Here is a 22,507-nt window from a genome sequence, read left to right as displayed (position 1 = left end):
AAGAAAACCCAAAAGTGGCTGTCCAAAAACTTCCGTGGCTTCACCAGTCCCAACATCTGGCTCCTTCAAATCATCTGATTGCAACCCCATGAAATATTAAGTGTGAGGTCATAGTTGAGAAAGATACCAGGTGTACCATATGCAATTCCGCTTGACACAATAGATACCTTATTGATTTTTATATCCAGCTTATGTGTATGCAATCTATATCATAAGAGTAACTAATTTGCATATTGCTTAAAAAGAGGACAATTTATTAATCTAAATATTAATACCGTAGTAACTGTAATGTACGTATGTACATGTGTCACTGTTTCCAGATCATAAATTATTCGATCGGGAGATCCTATTTATTAAAAATTAATATAATATATATGGATACACTAATTGAATGTACATAGTATGTTATCACGTTCTATCCTTTTTAATAAATAGAATCTCCTTATCACCGGAGACGCAATGTAAAAAATTTTTTTAAATAGTATGCTGCTTTTGGGGCCTTACGTTTTGAAGAAAACGGTTTGTTTTTTTACTTAACTTTATGTTTATTTTCTCAATGAAACCTTATTATCCTCTATTAATGACCTTGATACGATTTCTCCTAAAATTTCTCCTACACCTCTCATCATCCCTCCCTGCCTTCCTTGAATCTCTTATAGCACTCAAAAAACTGATGCTTGATTCTTGTAAGATGCTTCAAAAGCAGTCTGAGGTATTCTCACGTCCAGATTGCATTTTTGAAATTCACCAGCTGTGACAATCAAGCTTTAGTAGGGTGTATTCCAATTCTGGCTGCAGCTATTCATTTGAGCCTGAAATCATAAAAATTGGTCAGTCATCTCATAAGATGTATAGCAATAACAGTGAATTTTCAAGAGTCTGGAAACTTATTGAAGGAACCTCATACATTCTATTTCTAAAGTTAGTAACTCCACACAGCACCATCAGCCAGGCAAATTGATCTATTTCTTTCTTTCTTTTTCTTTAGTCATATTTAAAAGATAAAGAAATTTGTACCGGAATTCTGAAAATAATATAAATACATTTAGCTTCCTCTAAAACATCCAACATTTAAAGTCCAGTCTGACACAAGGTCATTTAATATTTATTATCATCTGAATTATTATACATTTAAACTTCACCTAGTTTTTATAAAGTAAAATAAATAAGCTGAGCATGCAGGTTTCCTCTCCATGAGTGAATAAGTCTGGAAAGAGAATTTCGAGAGTGACCAAGATATAGAAAAGGAGTATGTCAAGGAAGGTGAATGCTGTGAAGGTGAATGAACAGGAGAACTATTTGGGGGCAATTTTACCTCTATAATGGCCCCTAGGGGAGCAACCAGAGTTATCCCGGAAAATTCATGTTGGCAAAAATTTACTTTTACCATGAATAATTTTGGTGCAAAATTTTCTTAAAAAACTCCAAGGCGTAGTTATTGTGAAAAGTGCAAACAAACGAATGGGAGTGAATTACTCCTTTGTTGGGAGGCCAATAAATCTTACTAGCAGGATCTGTAGACATTCCACAGTTGTGTCTTATCTGTTGTATATTATTGCTGCGTCTATGGAAGTCCAGCACAAATACAAACCTCACAATATTATTGTACTATCTTTGAACAGAACAGATACTTTCATTTTAGCCTAAAGGCTGAGAAAATGCATTATATTTCGAGTTCACGTTCAACACAGTGAAATTAGATGAAATTAAAAAAAATATTAACCCCCCCCCCATTGTAGACATGTATTTAGACGGCTGCATACTTATTGTGCTGCATAATTGTAATGCATTTTAATAACAGATTTTCTACAAGTGAGAAATATTTGACTAAGGAGAAAGCGGACAAGAAATAGGAAATGTCTCTGATTTGGGCTGAACTACCCAGAATTTGACTTGTCCACAAGAGAAAATGTTCCTTTAAGTATGAGATTCCCTGTTACTATTATGACCCACTTAAAAGTAATGGCTAGTAAGATACAGGATCACTCTAGGCATAAGTTCTTTTTCTATTATAAATATTTATAAAACTGGCCATTCTAGAGTGGCCCCAAAATACCTATATACATTCCAGCAGAGGAGCTAAGGGTAAGTTGGCTTCCTGGATGTCTCACAATCAGTTGGGTTTGTGCACACCTTAGAAACAGATGGGCCATTGGGCTCTAAGCTATATAGATTTGTGTTTTAATTTAATCAGGCTAAAGCATTCTCATTTGCAAGTGTGTTGCCAAGTGGAAAAAAATTTGAATATCAGTGTAATCCAAAAAATAAAATAAACCTTTGTAACTGGTTTTAAACTGCAGTTGTGATTTTATTTAGAGGAAAAATTCTTCTGTTACAACACCGAATAGTTACATGGTTTTTACTTTGACACCAAAGCCAGTAAAGTCTCGGCTATTCGTGAAACGGTTTTTGTTCCCCCCCCCCCCGACTGCAATATCTTGCTGGTTCTGTGTAGTTCTAGAAGGCCCATCCTCTCAGCTTTGCCTTCTCCCTTGAAGGGGTTAGTTTATTGTTAATTGCCCGAGGTGCAGTCCAGAGTGCCTTTCCTCTAGGGCGCTGGATCTTCAATCCCATTTTCTGACCCTTGCGTCACATCTTCCCGTCATAGGAGGGAGATAGATAAACCAGCACTAACAGAGACCAGTGTTGGAATCGAGTAACCAACAGATGATCGTGGCTTGTGCAATTTATGAACACAAGTACATGTTCATAGAATTACACTTTTGGTGATCGGTTGATTCTATTGTTTAAAGGTGTGAAGAGTGATAAGTGTGTACAGACACAAGCTTGCCTTTGAATATTTTTTTTTTTATATTACCAGCAATTCAACCCAGCTTTGCTCAGGCCCTATGTATAATTCATAACTTTATGTGTATATGAATATATATATATATATATATATATTAAAAAGTTTGACTCATTTCCAGGTAACCTACATCTAAAATTTCAAGTGTTTAGATCCAAAATTTGGCGGACGAGTTTGATAGAGTCTGCAAAGGTTAACTCTTTCAACTTTGACCTCTTGGCAGCCAAATTTTCGCCAAAAACTGATTAAAAAGCTTGCTACATATCTGAATATCCTTTATGTAAAATTTCAAATGTTTAGACCCAAAATTGGCTGAATAGTTTGCTAGAGACTGCAAAGGTAAAATCTTTTGAACTTTGACCCCATGGCAGCCAAATTTTCAGCCAAAAACCAATTAAAAAACTTGCCCTATATCTGAATATACTTAATGTAAAATATCAAATGTTTAGACCAAAAATTGGCAGAGTAATTTGGTAGAGACCAGAGGTAAAATTTTTTAAATTTTGACCCCTTAACATTTGTTTTGGGCTCAAATAAAATAAAAAAGTTTGATCCATGTCCAAGTAACCTACATCTACCAAAATTGGCAGAGGAATTTGGTAGTTTTCAAAGGTCAAATCGTTGAACTTTGACCCCATGACAGCCAAATTTCTGATTAAAAAGATTTTCCCAAATCTCAATACCCCTTATGGCAAATCTTGAGTCTGTAGACTGAAAATTGACAGTAGTTTGGTAGGGAAATGTACACACAGAGACAATTTCACTTTTATAGATATATAGATGTACATTTTTATTTTGTATTTTTTTATATTGACTTTGTCTTTAAATATAGCAATAAATGAGATTTAATCAGACTAATTTGCAGATGCACATTTAACAAAGAAAATGGTCTTAAATTTTGATTCACAGATTTAAAAAAAAAAAGAAAAATTCATCTTCAACACACTAATCAGAATTCATATTGAATACATTAATTTCTCAAGTATTTATTTTTATTCTTAATTATCTCGTCATATATCAGTAATAGTATTAAATAACTAGCTCTACCTGCCTGGGTAAACTTGTACAGGAAAAGAAATAAAATTTTAGTTGTAAGGGAAACAACTCTTTATATTCTTCAATTAAAAACGTGACTTATTCCATTGCTTTTTTTTTTTTTTTTTTTTTTTTTTTTATAAAAGAAAAAAAAAAGATTTCACAAAAAGCGAGGATATCGCATCCCTGGTTTATAAATTTGAAAAGATACGCTTGAAAAAGGTCATAGGTTACATTGGCTGAAACGTGAAAATAATGCAGCAATCAAGATGAGAATAGTAATCTGCATAATGCAAATTATCATTCCTCATCTAAAAAAAATTCTCAAAAGATGTAAATTACTTGCACTGATTGTTTTTTTTTCAAAAAAAATAAAATAAAAATAAAAAAATAAATAAAAAATAAAAAAAGAAAAGAAAAGTTCTGACTTACTTCCAGATGGACCATAAAATTTAACAATGAATTCATTTAATCCTCCCAGGATCGTAACTTCATGTTTGCTCTCAATACTGGAACAAAAGTTAAGGATTCATAACCAAAGATAAAAAAACAAATAGAGACACACATACAAAAAAAAAAAAAAAAAAAAAAAAAATAGATAAATAAAAATGGTTCATTGCTTCAAAATATAACTTTTTCTTTATTTTGAACTAGCGGGGGTACCCGGTGTTGCCCGAGTGTTTGTTTCCGGGACGGGGGGGGGGAGTTTTAAAAAATGTTATGGTAGGTAAGTAGGAAGGATCAAACCCGGAGTCATGAGTAAAAGTAGGAAAATAAAGTGTGAAAAAAAACAAAAAAAAAAACATCTGCAACGTTAACAGTTCGGCCACCAAGAAAAGTCCATTCCAGTTGTTTAGGAAAAAAAAACAAAAAAAAAAACGACTACGGTAGGTCGGCGCGAACGTGAAAATATAATGTGAATTGTCCAGCACGCTAACCACTACGCCACAGAGCACTGCAGCTTAGTTTAGTGATTTTAAATAACTTCACATGAAAGAACTACGAAGCCAAACCGGTGTTCTCTTCTCAACTGTTCCTTGTGAACGATCCCCAAACGGTGTTAAGTGGTGGCAGGGGGAGGAGGAATTTATTAGAGAGAAAATATTTTACCACTTCCATTGATCTTAACCGATTTTGGCCGTGACTTCTCAGCAGAAAAAGTATAGAAATCTAAGATTATCGAGGAATTTGAGAAATAATAAGCCTATAACACCCCTCAGATATTGTTCTGCCGTTTGTGCATATTATATTTGCATGAAATATCTTGATTTTTAATCCTATTAATGTCAAAATCAGACGGGAAAAAATGAGTTCATTTTATTTGTATAGAGAAGATTAAAAAAGAAAAGAAAAAAATGATATCAATGCATTTGCTAACAAAAACCAAGCAATTCTTTTGGAATATTTACTCATTTGTTGTTGCAATGAAATGATTAAATAAAAAAACAAAAACATTTACACTTAAAGAAAACATAAAAGATTGTTTCTGAATTTATTTTAGATGATTATTGATAATTCGCATCATTAGGACTCCTATTCTCATTTTGAGTGTTATTTTCAATGTTTCAGTTGTTGTAACTTCTGACCTTCTTCAGGTGTACCTTGTTGAACTCAAGAATCTGCATGGAATTTTTTATCCTCGGTGCAGATAACACTCAAAATACATTTGCAAATTACTTAGGACTTCAATCCAGTAATGGCCGACAAAACGAGAGAATGCTCCTTTTATGGATTAAATTAAAGAGCTCCATTTGAAATTCCATGCAGATTCCCAAGTTCAACAAGATATACCTGAAGAAGATTGGAGCGTACAGTGACTGAAACATTGTGAAAATAACACTCAATAGTAAAAGTCCAAATAATAATAAATACGAACATAAACGATAAACAAAGAAAAAAATATTACAAGAAAGGTAGGAGACATCTTAACTGATGAGGACGTATATCGCTAAAACATTTAAGACCAAACTGGAAAAAAAAATTACAGTGTACGACTTTCTAGCCATTTTTTATTATTTTTCAATAATTAAGAAATTGAATTAAAAAAAAAATATGTAAAAAAAAAGAATACAGAAAAAATGTTTGAATATAAAAAGAAAAGATACTACCATGTTTAAAAAAAATAATTTCTGGTTATAAAATTGCTTTTTATTTTTCTATATTTTTTTACTTATCAGGGCTGAAATTCATTCGAGGATAATGGTTAAGGAAATGAATGGAGTGTAGGTTTATGGTAAAGAATATTATGAGAGGATTGCAAACGATTAATGAAATGAACAAAGTTATGGGGGACATCTTATGCCAAATATTTTTTATATCATAACCAAGACATTAATAAGTAATAAGGTGTTACTGCAAATAAGGGATCAGATTTATAGGGGACATCTTAAGTGAGAAGTTGTGCAGCAAAATGTTTGTTCACATTACATTTTAATTTGAGTTTCCTATTAAATGTAGTAATCGTCTCCTTGCAGAAGAAACAAAGAGTAATTTCCTTGGAGCTCTTTCACAAATCTGTCAGATAGTTCCTTGGCCTTTTGGTCAAGATCAATGTGTAACATCTGTTTTGTCCTTGGTTACTGAAGGAGAAATCTTTCTACATTAAAATAATTTTTGTTTTCGTTTTAATCCAGAGTGTCTCTTTCCCCCACATTAATAACTGACCTTGTGTCTCACTGCACTTGTGAGGAGACAAATAAAGGCAGATGTCATTTGTTGCATCAAAAAGTTTGTCCAAGTTCTCTTCTTCCATACTACAAAGAGATAACACTACCTGAAAGTACAAGAAAGTATGGGCAAAATAGCATATTTACCAATCCAATCGATTTGCAGTTTTGAAAGTCCTCGAAAGTAAACAGTGTTAATTTGAAGACCCTGTCAAAAATGTAGATCAAAACATTTATAAACTAATTTTTACAGAAAGAATACTAAAAGTAAAACAAGCCGAGCATGCGGATTCCCCTTCCACAAGCGAAAAATTTACTTCCACCATAACTAATGTTTTTGCAAAATTTTAAAAAAAAAAAAATCCAAGGTGTGGTTATTGAGAAAAGTGCGAACAAACGAATGATTTGGGAGCAATTTTATCCCTATAATGCTCCTTAGGGGGCAACCAGAGTTATCCCGGAAAATCCGTTCTGGCAAAAATTTACTTTCACCATGACTAATGTTTGTGCAAAGCTTCCAAAAATTCAAGGTGTCATTATTGAGAAAAGTGCGAACAAACAGACAAATGGGAGTGAATTACTAGGTTCAATCTCTCCTTTGTCGGGGTGGGGGGCAAAATATTTTTTATATATGATAAATAAGAATATCTGTAAACTGAGTTTTCAAAAAATGTTTATTTACATAGGAACATAAGATTCTTTGTAGTATGGAAGAAGAGAACTTGGACATAAGATTTCAGATTAAGTAAAGGAATGCAATATAGTGGAGGAGGGAGAGAAGAGTCTTCAAATTAAATAACATTTTTTACTTCCAAACAGTTTTTAAACCGGAAGTCATTTGGATCAGTAAATACACTACTTTGCCAAACTATGCATGTAATTACCCTTCAGTGCTCAAAACGAGTCATTCAAATTCCACACTGTTCTTTTAGCATGATTGCTGAAAGTGGCAATCTTGCAATGTATTCTTTTCTATCAAGTTGACAACTTTGATAACATGCCTTAACACAAACGCCCCATTAGGTGTTTAACAATCAGGTGCTGCCAGTGAACAACACAATTCATACAAATCACATTAGGAACAATTTCTTTTTAAAGTAAGCACTGAACTGCCGATACCTTTCAATCATAGTAGCAGTATCGTCCATGTTGAGCTATGCTCGCATCTCCGACCGATCAACCACCTTATCTTAAATATGTGTGGTGGCTTTTCTTCTGGGTTTCTAGTGTAGTTGGTGTTTAAAGACACAAAGCCATAATCAACAATTTACATAATTTTGCATAATAAAAATACATAAATGCAGACATAATATACAAATGACTTGTCGGACATGGGTGTATCGTTAAGGTTTTGTAGCTACCATCTATGTCCAACTCTCCATTTTTCACCTTCTAAATCTCAATTAAAGACTAACTGTAGTTCACGACTTCTTTCCAGCTCTTGCCAGGATCATTTTCACCATCACAATAGTTCACTATCAGACTGTTGCCAATCCTTCTCTAGCAACCAGCAGCCTCCAGATGATGATTGCAACGTCTTGTCAGACGAGTGCCACTCCCTCAGATACTTAAAGTCCATGAGCCCAAAAATGACTTTTTTAGTCCTACCGGTGAATTCACACGCTCAAGCAGACATGACACTGAAGACGATCATGGAGATCAATTATTACATGTTTCCAGCATTTCAAGCCTCCACGTGTCACAACTTTTCCATCGCCACAGGACCATTTTTATAGATAAATGCCTGAGGGAGTATCTCTACACAGATGATGTTACAGAGTCTTAGCTTTGTATAACAGCTAAGTCTCTCTTTCTCGGTTCAAAATGTTGAGATCCAGCACCAAACAAGAGCAAGATAGCCAGCAACAAGTTAAACTGCAGACCAGCTTAATGCGGGTACTGGTCTCCCACTTTATGGTTTTTTAAATCAGAGATTTACTTTTAGAAAGATTGCCTTCACCACGGCTTACGGGAGCTCTCTCTACCCCAACGCACACATACATACACGGTGCTAGTTGGCCGTTGACCCTGAAAAAGGGTTCATTCGCCCTTTGGCCTCCAGATATATATATATATATATATATATATTCTCCTACGGATATCATAGAGGTCCAGTTTTTCTCAGTTTTACTTCCACTTCATCTCTCTGAATTCTTTATCTAAGTGGCTAACTGTTCAAGGAATTGCTTATCAATCGAGTTCAATTGATCTCTTTATTTTATATTGTCACTAGCAGGAGCGCCTGATGTTGCCTGATCATAAAATATGGTTAAATATATTTTAATTTATGCAGATTTTGTATTTATTGGGTTGGCACTTAAGTTCATGCAGTTTTTTTTTTTTTTTTTTTTTTTGATATATTGTGTTCGGAAAATTTATTTATTATAATTTATTTTTCAAGTCAAAATCAAATGATTTTTACCGAAAAGGTATCCAGAATCTTGTGAAACGTTGGGAAAAACTTGTAAACACAAATGGAGAATACATCATTGATTAAATAGTTGTTGGTTCTTATTTTACTTTAAAAAATGTAGATTTTAAAAATGGCAAGAACTTAGTTGCCAACCATATATTATTGTAGTCAAGTATTTAATATTATATTGTACCCAATATATAGTCATGATTTCAAAAGTAAAAATAAAAAAATGATTTGAGTGTCATCAGCTAGAATCAAAACCGATAATAAAATATAGTTTAATGATTGAAACTATGTGTACAAGTTAAGCAAAGACCGAAGTTTATTTGTATTCAACATGGTTGGACTGTGGAAAGGAGTGAATTTTATTAAATACAAGTTGGATTACTTGACAACAATGTTTTTGTTAGACAAGCTGCAAGTAAAGGCAATCAGGCAGTCCACAGAATTTTATAATTATATAGATTGATTTCCTAGCTAATCTTTCTCAGAGGACTTGTTTTTTTTGGGAGGGGGGGTAAGCACAAGCCACAATGTTCTTGAAATGTTATACATACATACACATACATACACACACGGTGCCAGTTGGCCGTTGACCCTGAAAAGGGGTTCATTCGCCCTTTGGCCTCCAGATATATATATATACAGTAGCGTCCAAAAGTTAAGGGCTAGTAAAACCTTAGCAAGTTTAACCATATATTTGAAACAAATACACACGAACAACAAAAAATTACTTCACAATTATATAGATAACATGTATATCTTCAATGGGTCATAATTTCGTTAGCCTACACTAAGTATTTTTTGAATAACTACCATTTTAAATAAAATTGTTCAAAATTTGTGTGTCCAAAAGTTAAGGGCTAACACGATTGCGGTTTTTGTCCTTGCTGTGAATGGCTGAAATTACCAACTAACTAGTATTTGGTAAACAAACCCTTGCTATTTATGACTTCTTGACACCTCTTGGCACAGGAATCCACCAACTTCTTGCAAAACGCTGGCGTTATCGCACTCCATTCAGCATGTAAGCACTGCCAGAGTTCTTCTTGATTTTTTGGGCACTGAGTTGAGCACGTTCACCAACTATTTTCCAGATATTCTCAATAGGATTAAGATCTGGACTCTGAGGGGGCCAACGCATCGTTTCAACTTCTTCCTCGTCTAAAAATGTTTTTACTTTCTTAGCAGTGTGGCAAGGAGCGTTATCCTGCATGAAAATTGCAGGTTGATAGAGCGACGACCGAAGACTAGGAACTGCATGCTGCCGTAGAATCTGCTTATAAACTTCTGCATTTATTCCACCTTGCAGACGAATCAGTAGTCCACAGCCTTCAGCTGACATAACGCCCCAAACCATTACACTTCCTCCTCCAAATTTCACAGTTTTTTTCATGCACTTAACCTCCAATCTCTCACCAGTTCTTCGCCGGACATACGTGTTGCCATCAGATCCGATAACGTTAAACTTCGATTCATCACTAAAGTGCACACAGGACCAGTTTTCGGTTGTCCACACAACGTGTTCTTGGGCAAAAGCGAGGCGGAGTTTCTGATTCTTTTTGGAGATAAGAGGCTTCCTTGCTGGCACCTGAGATTGCAATCCAGAAGCGTGCAACAGTTTGCCGTGACGCTTGAACAATAGACCTTTGCTTTAGTTCTCGAGATATTTTAGCAGCAGTGTTAAATCTGTCTTTAAGTGACATTTTGACAATAAGACGATCCTGTTGAGCAGTTGTGATTCGAGGTCTACCAGATTTTGGGGCAGCTGCCACTGATCCTGACTGCTTGAAATGTGCCACAATACGCTTTACTACACTAAGAGACCTTCCTACGGTGTCAACAATCTCAGAAGTTTTCTTGCCATTACTATGAAGATGAATAATGAGCTGTTTTTCTTTGACAGAAACAGGACGACCTTGTTTTGCTGTCATGTTGTACTAGTGCGATACAAACACTCATTTCTTTTACTCAATTACAATAATTTTAATGTTCTTTAGTAAAAATTTGAAGTAGGATTATTCATAGTACCTGTCTGACACCTATACAGTACCTTACTGTTATAATAATTAAAGATTATACCGCCTAGCCCTTAACTTTTGGACCACGAGAATTTGGACAAACTTTTGTGTTATTGGTCATAACTTTAAAAATATCCAACGGATGCTTATTAAATTTAGGCGAGACATGAGTGATGAGTATATCTATAAGTGTATATGCATATTAAGTATTTTAAATGAACGGTTTTTCTTAAAAAGTACTTAAACTTGTCTTGAAACTACTAGCCCTTAACTTTTGGACGCTAATTCTCCTACGGATATCATAGAGGTCCAGTTTTTCTCAGTTTTACTTCCACTTCATCTCTCTGAATTCTTTATCTAAGTGGCTAACTGTTCAAGGAATTGCTTATCAATCGAGTTCAATTGATCTCTTTATTTTATATTGTCACTAGCAGGAGCGCCTGATGTTGCCTGATCATAAAATATGGTTAAATATATTTTAATTTATGCAGATTTTGTATTTATTGGGTTGGCACTTAAGTTCATGCAGTTTTTTTTTTTTTTTTTTTTGATATATTGTGTTCGGAAAATTTATTTATTATAATTTATTTTTCAAGTCAAAATCAAATGATTTTTACCGAAAAGGTATCCAGAATCTTGTGAAACGTTGGGAAAAACTTGTAAACACAAATGGAGAATACATCATTGATTAAATAGTTGTTGGTTCTTATTTTACTTTTAAAAATGTAGATTTTAAAAATGGCAAGAACTTAGTTGCCAACCATATATTATTGTAGTCAAGTATTTAATATTATATTGTACCCAATATATAGTCATGATTTCAAAAGTAAAAATAAAAAAATGATTTGAGTGTCATCAGCTAGAATCAAAACCGATAATAAAATATAGTTTAATGATTGAAACTATGTGTACAAGTTAAGCAAAGACCGAAGTTTATTTGTATTCAACATGGTTGGACTGTGGAAAGGAGTGAATTTTATTAAATACAAGTTGGATTACTTGACAACAATGTTTTTGTTAGACAAGCTGCAAGTAAAGGCAGTTCACAGAATTTTATAATTATATAGATTGATTTCCTAGCTAATCTTTCCCAGGGGACTTGGTTTTTATTTTTTTTTGGGGGGGGGGTGTAAGCACAAGCCACAATGTTCTTGAAATGTTTTCAAAACTGTTTTGAAAATACATTCACCTTTATTGCGAGTGGTTTAGTTGACATTTATTGATATCATAACTGGCATAAAAAAATCCAAAAATCTCTATTAAAGCTCAATGTTTATGTGTGTGTGTTCCCTATAGAAAGGAAGGTTAAAGAATCTACATAAAATCTGAAATTCAAGGACCCCAAAAATAAGCACTAGTAATTGTAGAGAATGAAATAATTTGAAAATCAAATTCTGGAATGCTGAAAGTGTACACAACCTAAAAAATAGAATCTTCTGTTTTGAAAAAAATATGAACAATTATTTGTTTAACAAAAAGTTTTGTAAATTTTTTTTATTTACAAAACTTTTTGTTAAACAAATAATTGTTCATATAAGACACCAAAATATACATATTTACTCCACATCCCCACTACCATTTTTTTTAAGTTCAATTTTTATATTAGGGAAAGATTTATTTGTGAAAAAAAAATCATGTTTATTATTTGTGTGTTTATAGTGTGTGCAGATCAACCAAAAAAACTGGTGTATACCCAAAATCGTCTTTCATATTTGCTTATTTTTGAGGTCACTGAAGCCTAATTGATCCATGTATTCTTATGTAAAACTTACCAGGGAAGACGAAAATATTTAATATACCCTAAGTGTACCCTAAAGGAAGATATGAAGACACTAACCCTAAACCCCCTTACAACTTAAAATAAATATTTTTATGAATTTAAACCATAAGTATAAAATTTTCTGAGGACTATAATTACAATGCGCTCCTAATCCAAGGGAACTAAGCAGGAAAGGGGGGGGGCATTGACCCCCTTTTAAAACTTTGAATATATTCTATTTTGATGAAATCTTTATCATATATCTAAGTTCTCTGACAATGGAAGTTATTCCAAATCTCTACATTACCCTGTATGTGCCGAATACTTATGTACCCTCTACCTCTAAGTAACCCATGGTGATATAATCCTTAAAACTTGAAACGCATATCCGATTTCAATGAAATTTAAACCAATTGCATATGGCCATAATTTAGAGTTTTTCAATATTTCAGCTTATTAGGAGATGAAGTGGGAGGGGGGGACAGTAAAAACAAAGAAAGTAATATAGTACATAGTAGTTATTCTCATTCGATCCTGAGCAACAGCGGATTTTCCTACTATTATCAGCTAAATCTGGTGTCGAATTGAAATGATGATTAATTCACATACAGTTTTGAGAATAATTTGTTTAAAAAAAAAAGCAAAAAAATAAAATAAAACTGTCATTTCACTAATGCGTCATGAAACTGAGTTGTTCAAAGAAATAACATTAGTTGTCACTTGTGGACTGTGAGTGGTACAAGTCCGGGTTTCCTAAAGTGGATTTCATGGAGCCCTAGGGCTCTGGGAGTAAGGCAGGGGGGCTCCAGAAGTCCTTTCTTAAAGAGAACCAAATGCTTTATATGGAAAAAATAAATGGCTGCAGATATTTAATTTTTTATCTTTTTTACTGGCAAGAGATATGATACATAAGTACAGGTGTAAAGAGTTTCAAGATGATTCATGAAAAAAAAAATAAATAAAAAAAATAAATTAACAAAAATGCAACAATTTTTGATTAATCAAAAACAAAAAATGGTTGTAAACATTATCATTAGTGTTAAAATTTGAAATGAATGTTTTTCATATTTATTTTAGAAATTATCTTATTAGTGCTCCATGAAACACCTTTGCCTTGCTCAGTGGCTCCATTTTGTCCTTAAGTTTAGGAAGCCCTGGTCTAAGCAATGACAGTAAGTGCAGGTTCTGCCACACAGAAGGAGAGTATGAGCCACCTGACATCCAACTGTAAGATTCGGGGGGGGGGGGGGGGGCTACTTTACCACATGACACAAAGGAGTGCGTAAATATCTCCACTGGTTGATATGTAAAAAGTTAAATATCGAATATAGCAGGAAGTCCTGGGAACATCTACCAGAAAGAACAGTTGGAAATAAGTCATGCACCATCTACTATGACTGTGCAATCCCTACAGCTACGTACCTAGAAAACGAAACTATTAAACCTGGCATAATGATATGGGACAAAGAGAAAGAAGCAACCTTAGTAGAAGTTAATGTCCCCAATGAAGCTGGGTCAAACAAAGCTGAGAGGGATAAGATAATGGAATACAAAGGTCTTATGTATGATATGAAAAGAAACTGGAATCTTGGGAAGATCTCTATCATTTCAGTAATTATAGGAGCAACTGGACTCACGAAAAAGAATTTCAAAAACTATCTGTCAAACATACCCTATGAACCAAGTGCAAAAGAGATTCAAACAATTGCACTTAAAAGGATGATCAGAATCTTTAAAAAGATCTCTCCGTTGGAATACCCGATTAGTGGGTGAATGTTTGGCATCCAGTAGGATGCCTCATCCCCAACTTGAACTAACTAATAATAAAATTATAATTTAAAAATCAAAATAACTACCGACATAATGCAAACAGTCATCAAATAGTAAGAGGCTTTAAAGGATTTTGCAATGAAATTTTCTATCTTGTAAGAAGCCAACATTCCTGTTGCGTCTAGTTTTGCTACGTTTTGGGGGTAAACATACTTTCATCTTTCCTTGGAACTATTCACATAACGTCTTGAAGATATCTAGCGGCTTGTTTTTCTTGTCTATGCGCAGCCTCCAGATGTTATTTTTAAGTTTGCGGGGAAAACGGGTTCTCATTTGAAATAAGAGGAGGAGGGGTATTATGCATACCAGACACGTGGGGATTGTACAATTTTCTCGGGGATGGGGAAGGGGGTAACGAACCCCTAAGCAAGATATCGGACAGAATATTGCCTGCACTTCTGCTTAGAGGCATTGGCCATGCTTATCTGGAATTATTTCTCGTATCATAAACATGAACAGAATTATTTTTTTTTAGTAAAATATTTACAAAACTGATGTTCAAAGTGATCAAAATAATTGATAAAAGCGGAAAGCGAAAAGTTTAAATCCATATTAACCTGATTGAAATGTCCGATATTATATTATGTTCTCATTCTGTCAGCCACAACTGGGCAGAAGTCCTAAGTAATTCACAATTGTATTTTTAAGTGTTACCCACACTGAGGATTAAATCTTCAACCTCCAGAAGAGTGTAACTCACAACAGAATTTTTACCAAGTGTTATATCTACTAAGCCACGGATTCTTGCATAGATTAAATAAAAGGTTTTGTTCTTAATTCTGTAGAGATTCCAGAGTTCTGCTTTAAATTTTTATTTTTCTGTCTTAATAATAAACATGAAAAATGCAAAAATAATCATTTCAAATTACTCAGAAATATATAATCGTTTCATTTAACCAATCATTGTTTTTTCTTTTATTCATTTCATTATAAAGCCAGATTTTTAGTGGGAAATTTATTTTAATTTTTATGCTTATATCAAAAAAAAAAAAATCCCTCTACTTTGAATATTGAAAAAAAAAAAAAAAAAATCTTTTTGTTGTCCCCCCCCCCCCCCAATTTAAAAAAATGCTTTTTACACAGTACATTTCGTCAACATTAGAATAGTTCAAATGACATCATGGTAATCTCATTTTTCTTTTTCTTCAAATTACCAAAATGTAAAATTAAAATGGTTTGTTTGTTTTTCTGTAATATATAGCTAGATAAATTACTGCTCAAAGGGTGGAGAGTAATTATATATATATATATATATATATATATATATATATATATATATATATGTGTGTGTGTGTGTGTATGTGAGAGAGAGAGAGATAAAAAAAAAAAAAAAAAAGAGACAAACTAAGTTGTGTTCATCAACGTTTCATCTTTATTGTAAGACTTTTTTGGATGAATGAATTGAAGATAAAATACCATTACAATATTTGAAAATATATTTGTTGTAATGAAAAGTATGACTTTGTTCTTATCTCTTTATCTCCTCCGAATACTATTTCCATTATTCTCATCATCTCGTTAACCGGCATTACCTGGTTGACGTAGTCCCCCACCCTTGTAAAAAATTAAAGTATAGTTGTTGTTAGTGGCCAACCCCCAACCTCATGTTAAGAACGACTTTCAGAATAGACACCCACAACCATCGAAAAGTACTTGTTACTGCTAAATTTAAATGAGATTTTCATAATCAGCATAGTCGAAAACCTTAATAAGTCGTCAGGTTAAAGAAAATTGTAGAGGTGGAGCTAATGTAAAAATTTACCCACAAAAAAAAAACAAAAAAACAAAACAAAAAACAACAAAAAAAAAAGTTATTGTCTTCTGTGTAGAGCGATGTAATCGGTTAATGTTTAATTTAATTCATTGGTGTAAAGTGTGTGGGGAGGAGGAGGAGGGGAGGAAATAATTAGTAGCTGTCAGGGTAGATGTACTGAATTTGTATATGGCATCTGTTGTTGAAAACCTATGGTACTTTGGTCCAGAGGAGAATTTCTGCAATCCAAATATTTTATATATATGCATATAGATATATATATATATATTTTTTACATAGGCATCACCACATTATCAAGGCCAAGAGGCCACTCAAGGATAAGGGTTAAAGAGTGTACAGTAGAAATTGAAGTAAGCATACAAAACTAAAGATGCATTTACACTCATTTTATTATAATTTGTCTTACATATGTTTCGTTGAAGGAACACACTGTCACGAGGACGAAGACAGGGTGTTCCTTCATACTCGCTCTGACGGAGAACCTTTTAACTTGGCTCACCTACGCGCCAAAACCAAGATTCGCAAAAGTCCTAATACTTGAGCTGCTGTTTGCAGACGATGCTGCATTGGTCTCGCACTCCGCAAGTGGACTCCAGCAGCTGCTGGACAAATTGAGCGCTGCTTGTGCAGAGTTCGCACTGGTAATCAGTGTGAAGAAGACAGTTATGATGCACCAGAGTGACACATCACCAATCACCATTAATGGCCACGAACTAGAGACTGTCGAGAACTTTGCATATCTTTGATCCAACATCAACAAGGGAATATCCATTGGACAGGAGCCACAAACGCGCATAGGTAGACCAGCATCTACTTTCCACTGACTACGTGAAAGAGCATGGTTCAATAAATACCTCACTTCTCGCACAAAATGCCGCATCGACGAATGCTGTGTTCTGAGTACCCTACTGTATGGAGCAGAGACTTGGACCACGTATGCTCATCACGAAAAAAGACTGAACGTCTACCATCTCCAATGCTTGCAACATATCATGGGCATCAATTGGTGGGATAGAATCACCAACTAAGAGGTGCTAAGATGTGCCGGCAGCCACTCCTTGTTCCAGACACTCAAGATATGATGATCGCGCTGGCTTGGACACCTGCGCAGAATGGGCGATGGCCGTCTCCCTAAGGATATCCTCTACAGTGACTGGCAAATGGATCAAGAAGCCGCGGTCGCCCGGTGCTGCGCTTTAAAGACGTGGCCAAACGGGATCTGATCGCTCTTGGCATCAATGTGAATGTGTGGGAGGAGCTAGCCAAAGATAGATCAGCATGGAGGCGTGCCTTGAATAAAGGTGGTGAAGGACTTGAGAACCTTTGGTTCGAGAGGCTTGTGCAGAGAAGACAAAACTAGTGACTACGTTTACTGTTGCTTGCATCAATCTTTCGTAGATTGCTTGCTATTATTATGTTTCGTTGAATTGTGTAAGATGAATTATACTAATAATAGAATGGTATTTTTACTTCTAATATATATATGCTCTGAACGTGTAAATTCATTTTTATTGAGATTATTTAATTGTTCCTAATTGAGGGGGGGGGAAGAAAATACAGAAAAATCTGTATGATGTACTTGCTACAGAATGATGTCATATTCCAAAAATCATAAAAATCGATCAAGTAGTTTTATTTAAAACTAAGAAAATCAAAATTTACGATTTTTAGCAATTAAGGTTGATTTTTTACCTTTGAGTTGAGTTGTTCCCCCTTTTTTATTTCATCACATTTAATCATGTTCGATGAAAACACTACAACTCGTTTAGTCATAACATTTGATTTGTTTGAATAAAAAAAAAACCCCAAAAATTAATCAAATTACGTGATTTTTGGAATATTTCATCTTCATTCCGTGACTGGTATGTACAGCATACAGACTTTTCTGTATTTTCTTTACTTTTAGTTGTCACTATAAGTGCCAATCTGAATAAGCACCTATAATTCTCATCTGTAATCTATTTTTAGCTTGATTAGGCAATTTGTTTAAAAAATGTTACACTATTAGAAAAATAAAAAATTGTGTACTAGATTTCATTTTTGAAATCTTGCGAAGAGCAATATCAAAATCTTTTCTATACTTACAAGTCCCATTATTTTGAAGGTCTCAATTAGCCTCTTACCGTCTTCTCTCTGATAAAATAGCTTGATCTTAAAATTACAACTAATTTTATAATCAAGATCTTTTTCTTTTTATTAGTCAACTCACTTTTCCATATACGTTTCCTAATTTTGACAATACAGCTCAATTCCCAGAGTGAGCTAATGGTGTCCAGGGTTCAGTACAACCTATATATGGTTATCCTATAAGTTCTGTTCAGATTTTTAATTCTATGAATTTAATAGGAAGTGTAAATGTTTAAGGAAACTAAATATTTATATATATATACGAGAAAATTTAATAAAATTAAAGGTCTATTACATAAAGGGCAGTTGTGCATATGTATGCCTAGCTAAAAGCCCAAATCTACCAAACAAACACCCACAAAGTTGGTCTATACTTGATCAACGTTGCCCTGGATGAATAGTAAATAAATAAAATATTCATTTTTCAGGGAGTCAACTAAGTCAGGTTCTGTCAGATGAGGTGGGGTTGGGGGAGAGATTCAGCAATTTCCAATACTACTGATTATATAAAAAGAGGTTAATTACTTACATTATTATTAGTTTCAAAAAGAGAAGAATGGGGTGGGTGAAGATGAGAGAGATGTGGGGAAAGGGAAAAAGAGACAGATTGAGAGATAGAAGTTTTTATATGAAGATGGGTGCTAGTGCACTTACTGATCCGCACTATTTTTTAAATCGTATTTCCAAGTTTAATTAAAGTTTTATGATATGTTTTTTTTTTTTATTCAATTGTAAGATTAAAGTATAGAATAGGTACAAAACACTCTCTCCTCCCCATGTTAAGAATGGCTTTTTAAATAACAACATTATTTCAGCACGAATCAATAAGTGCACTAGTACCTAAAGATGTTACACATTTCTTAAACTCTTCTATTTTGTTGTCTGGGGCAAGCAGGGTAGCCTTGCTAGTTTATATGTTATTCAAGAGAAGCTATTAATCTCTAACTCTAAAAGTAACAAATTTGGTTGAAATTTAATTCTTCATAAATATATTTATATCAACAGAAATTTATTGGCGTAAAGTGTGTGGGGAGGGGGAGGAGTAGAGGAAATAATTAGTAATTCCCCCCCCCCCAATCTTTTTTAAATAATAGACCACCAACTGTTTAGTTTGTTTAGAACCAAAAACGAACAGGTCAATCTCTAAATTGGAGTGAGATCCAAGTGGGAGACAAAAGAAAATAGGGGTGGAGTTTTGGAAAATGAATGTGTTGAGCATGCTTCTTGGAAGGTCTCTATAATGAGGTTAGGAAGTGGGTCTCTTTCTCTCAACTAGTTTAGAGTTGAAACTTTTCCCACAGGGCTGGGGGTCTGACATGAGCAGAAACCGCTTTACTCCTTTTATACAAACAATGACTACCTTAACCATCTGCTTTCAAATTCCGAGGAATGTATTCTCCATCACATTTAATCTTAACCTTCAGTTGGTGCTTGAAGAACACGATCAGATCCTAATCAGAGAAAGATTCAACGCTTCAGGTTACTCTCAGATATGGCCTCCACATCACTATCCACACTACAGCAAGGATCTTATTCTGATCCCAGCCAAAAGGCCAAGGATGAAACATTAACAACCTTTTTCTAACTGAGTAAAATAACATGTGCTCTAGTAATCGTTTACAATTGTAGGCATTGGTTTTAGCAATAAAGCAACCAAGAAAAGGGTTGATATGCTGTAAGACAGACAAAACCAAATACTATGTTACTTTCAAAGAGAAATTTTTGTGTACATCATTTTTTACGGAAATTGCTCCAGACAGAGCACGTAGCTACTTGATTTAAAGAAAACAAACTGAGTATGAGTATGCACGAGTGAAAAATTTAATTCACAATGACTAATGTTTGCACAAAATTTTTAAAAAATTCAAAGAGTGGTTATTGAGAAAAGTGCGAATAAACGAACAGACAAATGATTTGAGGACAATTTTTACCCCTATAATGCCCTCCCCCGGGGGGGGGGGACAACCAGAGTTCTCCTGTAAAATCTGTTCTGGCAAAAATTTTTACTTTCATTATGATTAATGCTTGTGCATAATTAAAAAAAAAAAAAAAAATCCAAGGCATGGTCATTGAGAAAAGTACAAACGGGCAAACAAGAGTGAACTACTAGGTCCAATCCATTTTTTCAAGGTCAAAAAGATGTTAGATAGATTTCAACCCAAAAAACAGCGATTCTTCCTTCTTTGTCAGAAACATTGCTCATAGAATGAGAGGAATAATGGTCAAAATAAGGAAAACAAGAGTTATGAGTTATGCCAAAAATAAACCCAAGATCCACTTTCTACTGCACTCTTGGGTGGAGAGCCAGTCTTGTAGTAGAAAAAATATTCCAGAAAGGAATGGAAAAATAAATATCGCTGAGAAAAGAAAAGTATCCAATTGTGAATATTAAATGTAGTTACCCAACCAATATTTGGCAGTATCAATCCAATCAAAGAAGTTCTGAATTATAAAAAATTTCAGGTAAAAAAGCAGTAGTATTAATCCAATCAGGATTAGCAGAGCGTAGTTCTCTTCTCATGTCAAGACAAAAAGTTATGACTGAAAAATTCAGAGATTCAGTACATTTATACAGCAATTCTGGTACCTGATTGGTTTGTTTATATCATGCCTAACTATAAATATAACCATCCAAATCTTTGTGATCATACCCTAATATTGTGTCAAAAATACAATACTGAAATAAAATACTAGTGTTAGGATGATTAATGGGAATTGGAAAAATTGGAACTTTCTGGAGCATTCAAAAAATTTGCGCCTAATTTCTGATGCCAAAAACGATTCTTTTAATTGTCTTTTTCCATTTGATTTTGTTTAAAACGCAGTCTTCCACTTCTAGTAGTAATGATAAAATAAATATTTATTGATTTTAAATTACCACTAAAACTAAAATCCATAGATGGAATCGGGAATTTAGTACAGAATTGGTAATTGTATCAGAATCAGGAAATATATTGGAATCGTCCCATCACTAATAAACACGTTTGACTATTCTATGCTCTCCATAGATGTACAGGTGCACAGGAAGCAAGAGTTGCTATTGGTTTCTTACAGCCAGTCTCAATCTATTTATAGAAGTTTAATGGAATTAAGCATGGTTAGAACATAAGGAAAAGTTGATAAAGTGTGAGATAAAGGATAAATGAGAAAATTATATTGATAAAAAAAAAACAAAAAAAAACGGGGGTAGTAGAAGGAATAAACAGAGGAAGGCCAAGCTTTCACAAAAAAACAAAAAACAACACTACTAACTACAACCACTATATACAATTTCCCCCACTCTTTAACTGTGCCTAAATCCAAACGTAGATTCCATGAACAAAGCTTCTTTCCCAGAACTGCTCGCCTTTGGAACACTGTTCTGTTGGTCTGCTTCCCGGTTGAATACAACATGGTAGCCTTCAAGTCAGATGTAAACAAAGTCTTATTGAGCCGTCCCCGTAAATAATCAAATCTACCCAATTTATTCCATTAACGATTACAACACTACCACCTTAGATTCATTAACTCTTATCCTCGAGTGGCCTTCAGGCTTTGATAAGTGGTGACTCCCAAGCAGAAAAATAGACCAGCTTGGAGAGATGTTGAAAGGTATGCCGTAAGCCTCACACTTAAGACTATACCAGCTTCGACCACGAACACTCGTCATTCAGTAAGGCGACTTGGAAACAGCACTAACCCTATGCAGGTTTAACTGGCTTCCTTTGAAGGAGGAAGTTCCATGGGAGTATGAAATTCATAAACGGTCCCTAATTGCATCTATAAGGCGACTTACTAGATTATTGCTCGAATTTTGTAGCCAGAACCACTCAGCTACTTGAAACGAATACATCCCGTTTGCGGAACATATAGAGGTACATAGAAAAGTGAAGGATCCATCAGAGTATTTTTTTTTCTTTTTGCTGTAATCAGAAATATTTTTGTTTCATGTTATTTGACTGCCCCTATGTCCTCAAGAGATATACAGGTGTACACTGCAGTGGCACCTGTTAGCTGGTCACAAGTGTTACATCAGAGTTTTAGAACTTAAAAAAATAAATAAATAAAGAATGTAAAGCATGATAGTGAACTTG

The 22,507-nt window shown here is 34.2% G+C and overlaps 1 protein-coding gene and 1 non-coding gene across 2 annotated transcripts in view; one reads left to right on the top strand and one right to left on the bottom strand.

Moving 5' to 3' along the window:
- LOC145243996 (ubiquitin-conjugating enzyme E2 H) overlaps window positions 1-22,507 on the bottom strand; it is a 266,143-nt gene that overhangs the window by 110,162 nt on the left and 133,474 nt on the right. Inside the window, exon 2 of the mRNA XM_080107143.1 lies at window positions 4,274-4,350. Within this exon, the coding sequence (XP_079963269.1) occupies window positions 4,274-4,350 (77 nt within the window). The remainder of the gene's footprint in view (window positions 1-4,273; window positions 4,351-22,507) is intronic.
- Window positions 6,363-6,551, top strand: LOC145244110 (U2 spliceosomal RNA). Its single transcript, XR_013862983.1, has one exon. It is a non-coding gene; the product is annotated as a U2 spliceosomal RNA (small nuclear RNA).

This window comes from Euprymna scolopes, chromosome 22 (genome assembly GCF_053919585.1).
Source record: "Euprymna scolopes isolate OS-2025 chromosome 22, ASM5391958v1, whole genome shotgun sequence".
NCBI classification, from domain to species: Eukaryota; Metazoa; Mollusca; class Cephalopoda; order Sepiida; family Sepiolidae; genus Euprymna; species Euprymna scolopes.
This window is presented reverse-complemented; position numbering and strand designations above follow the sequence as displayed.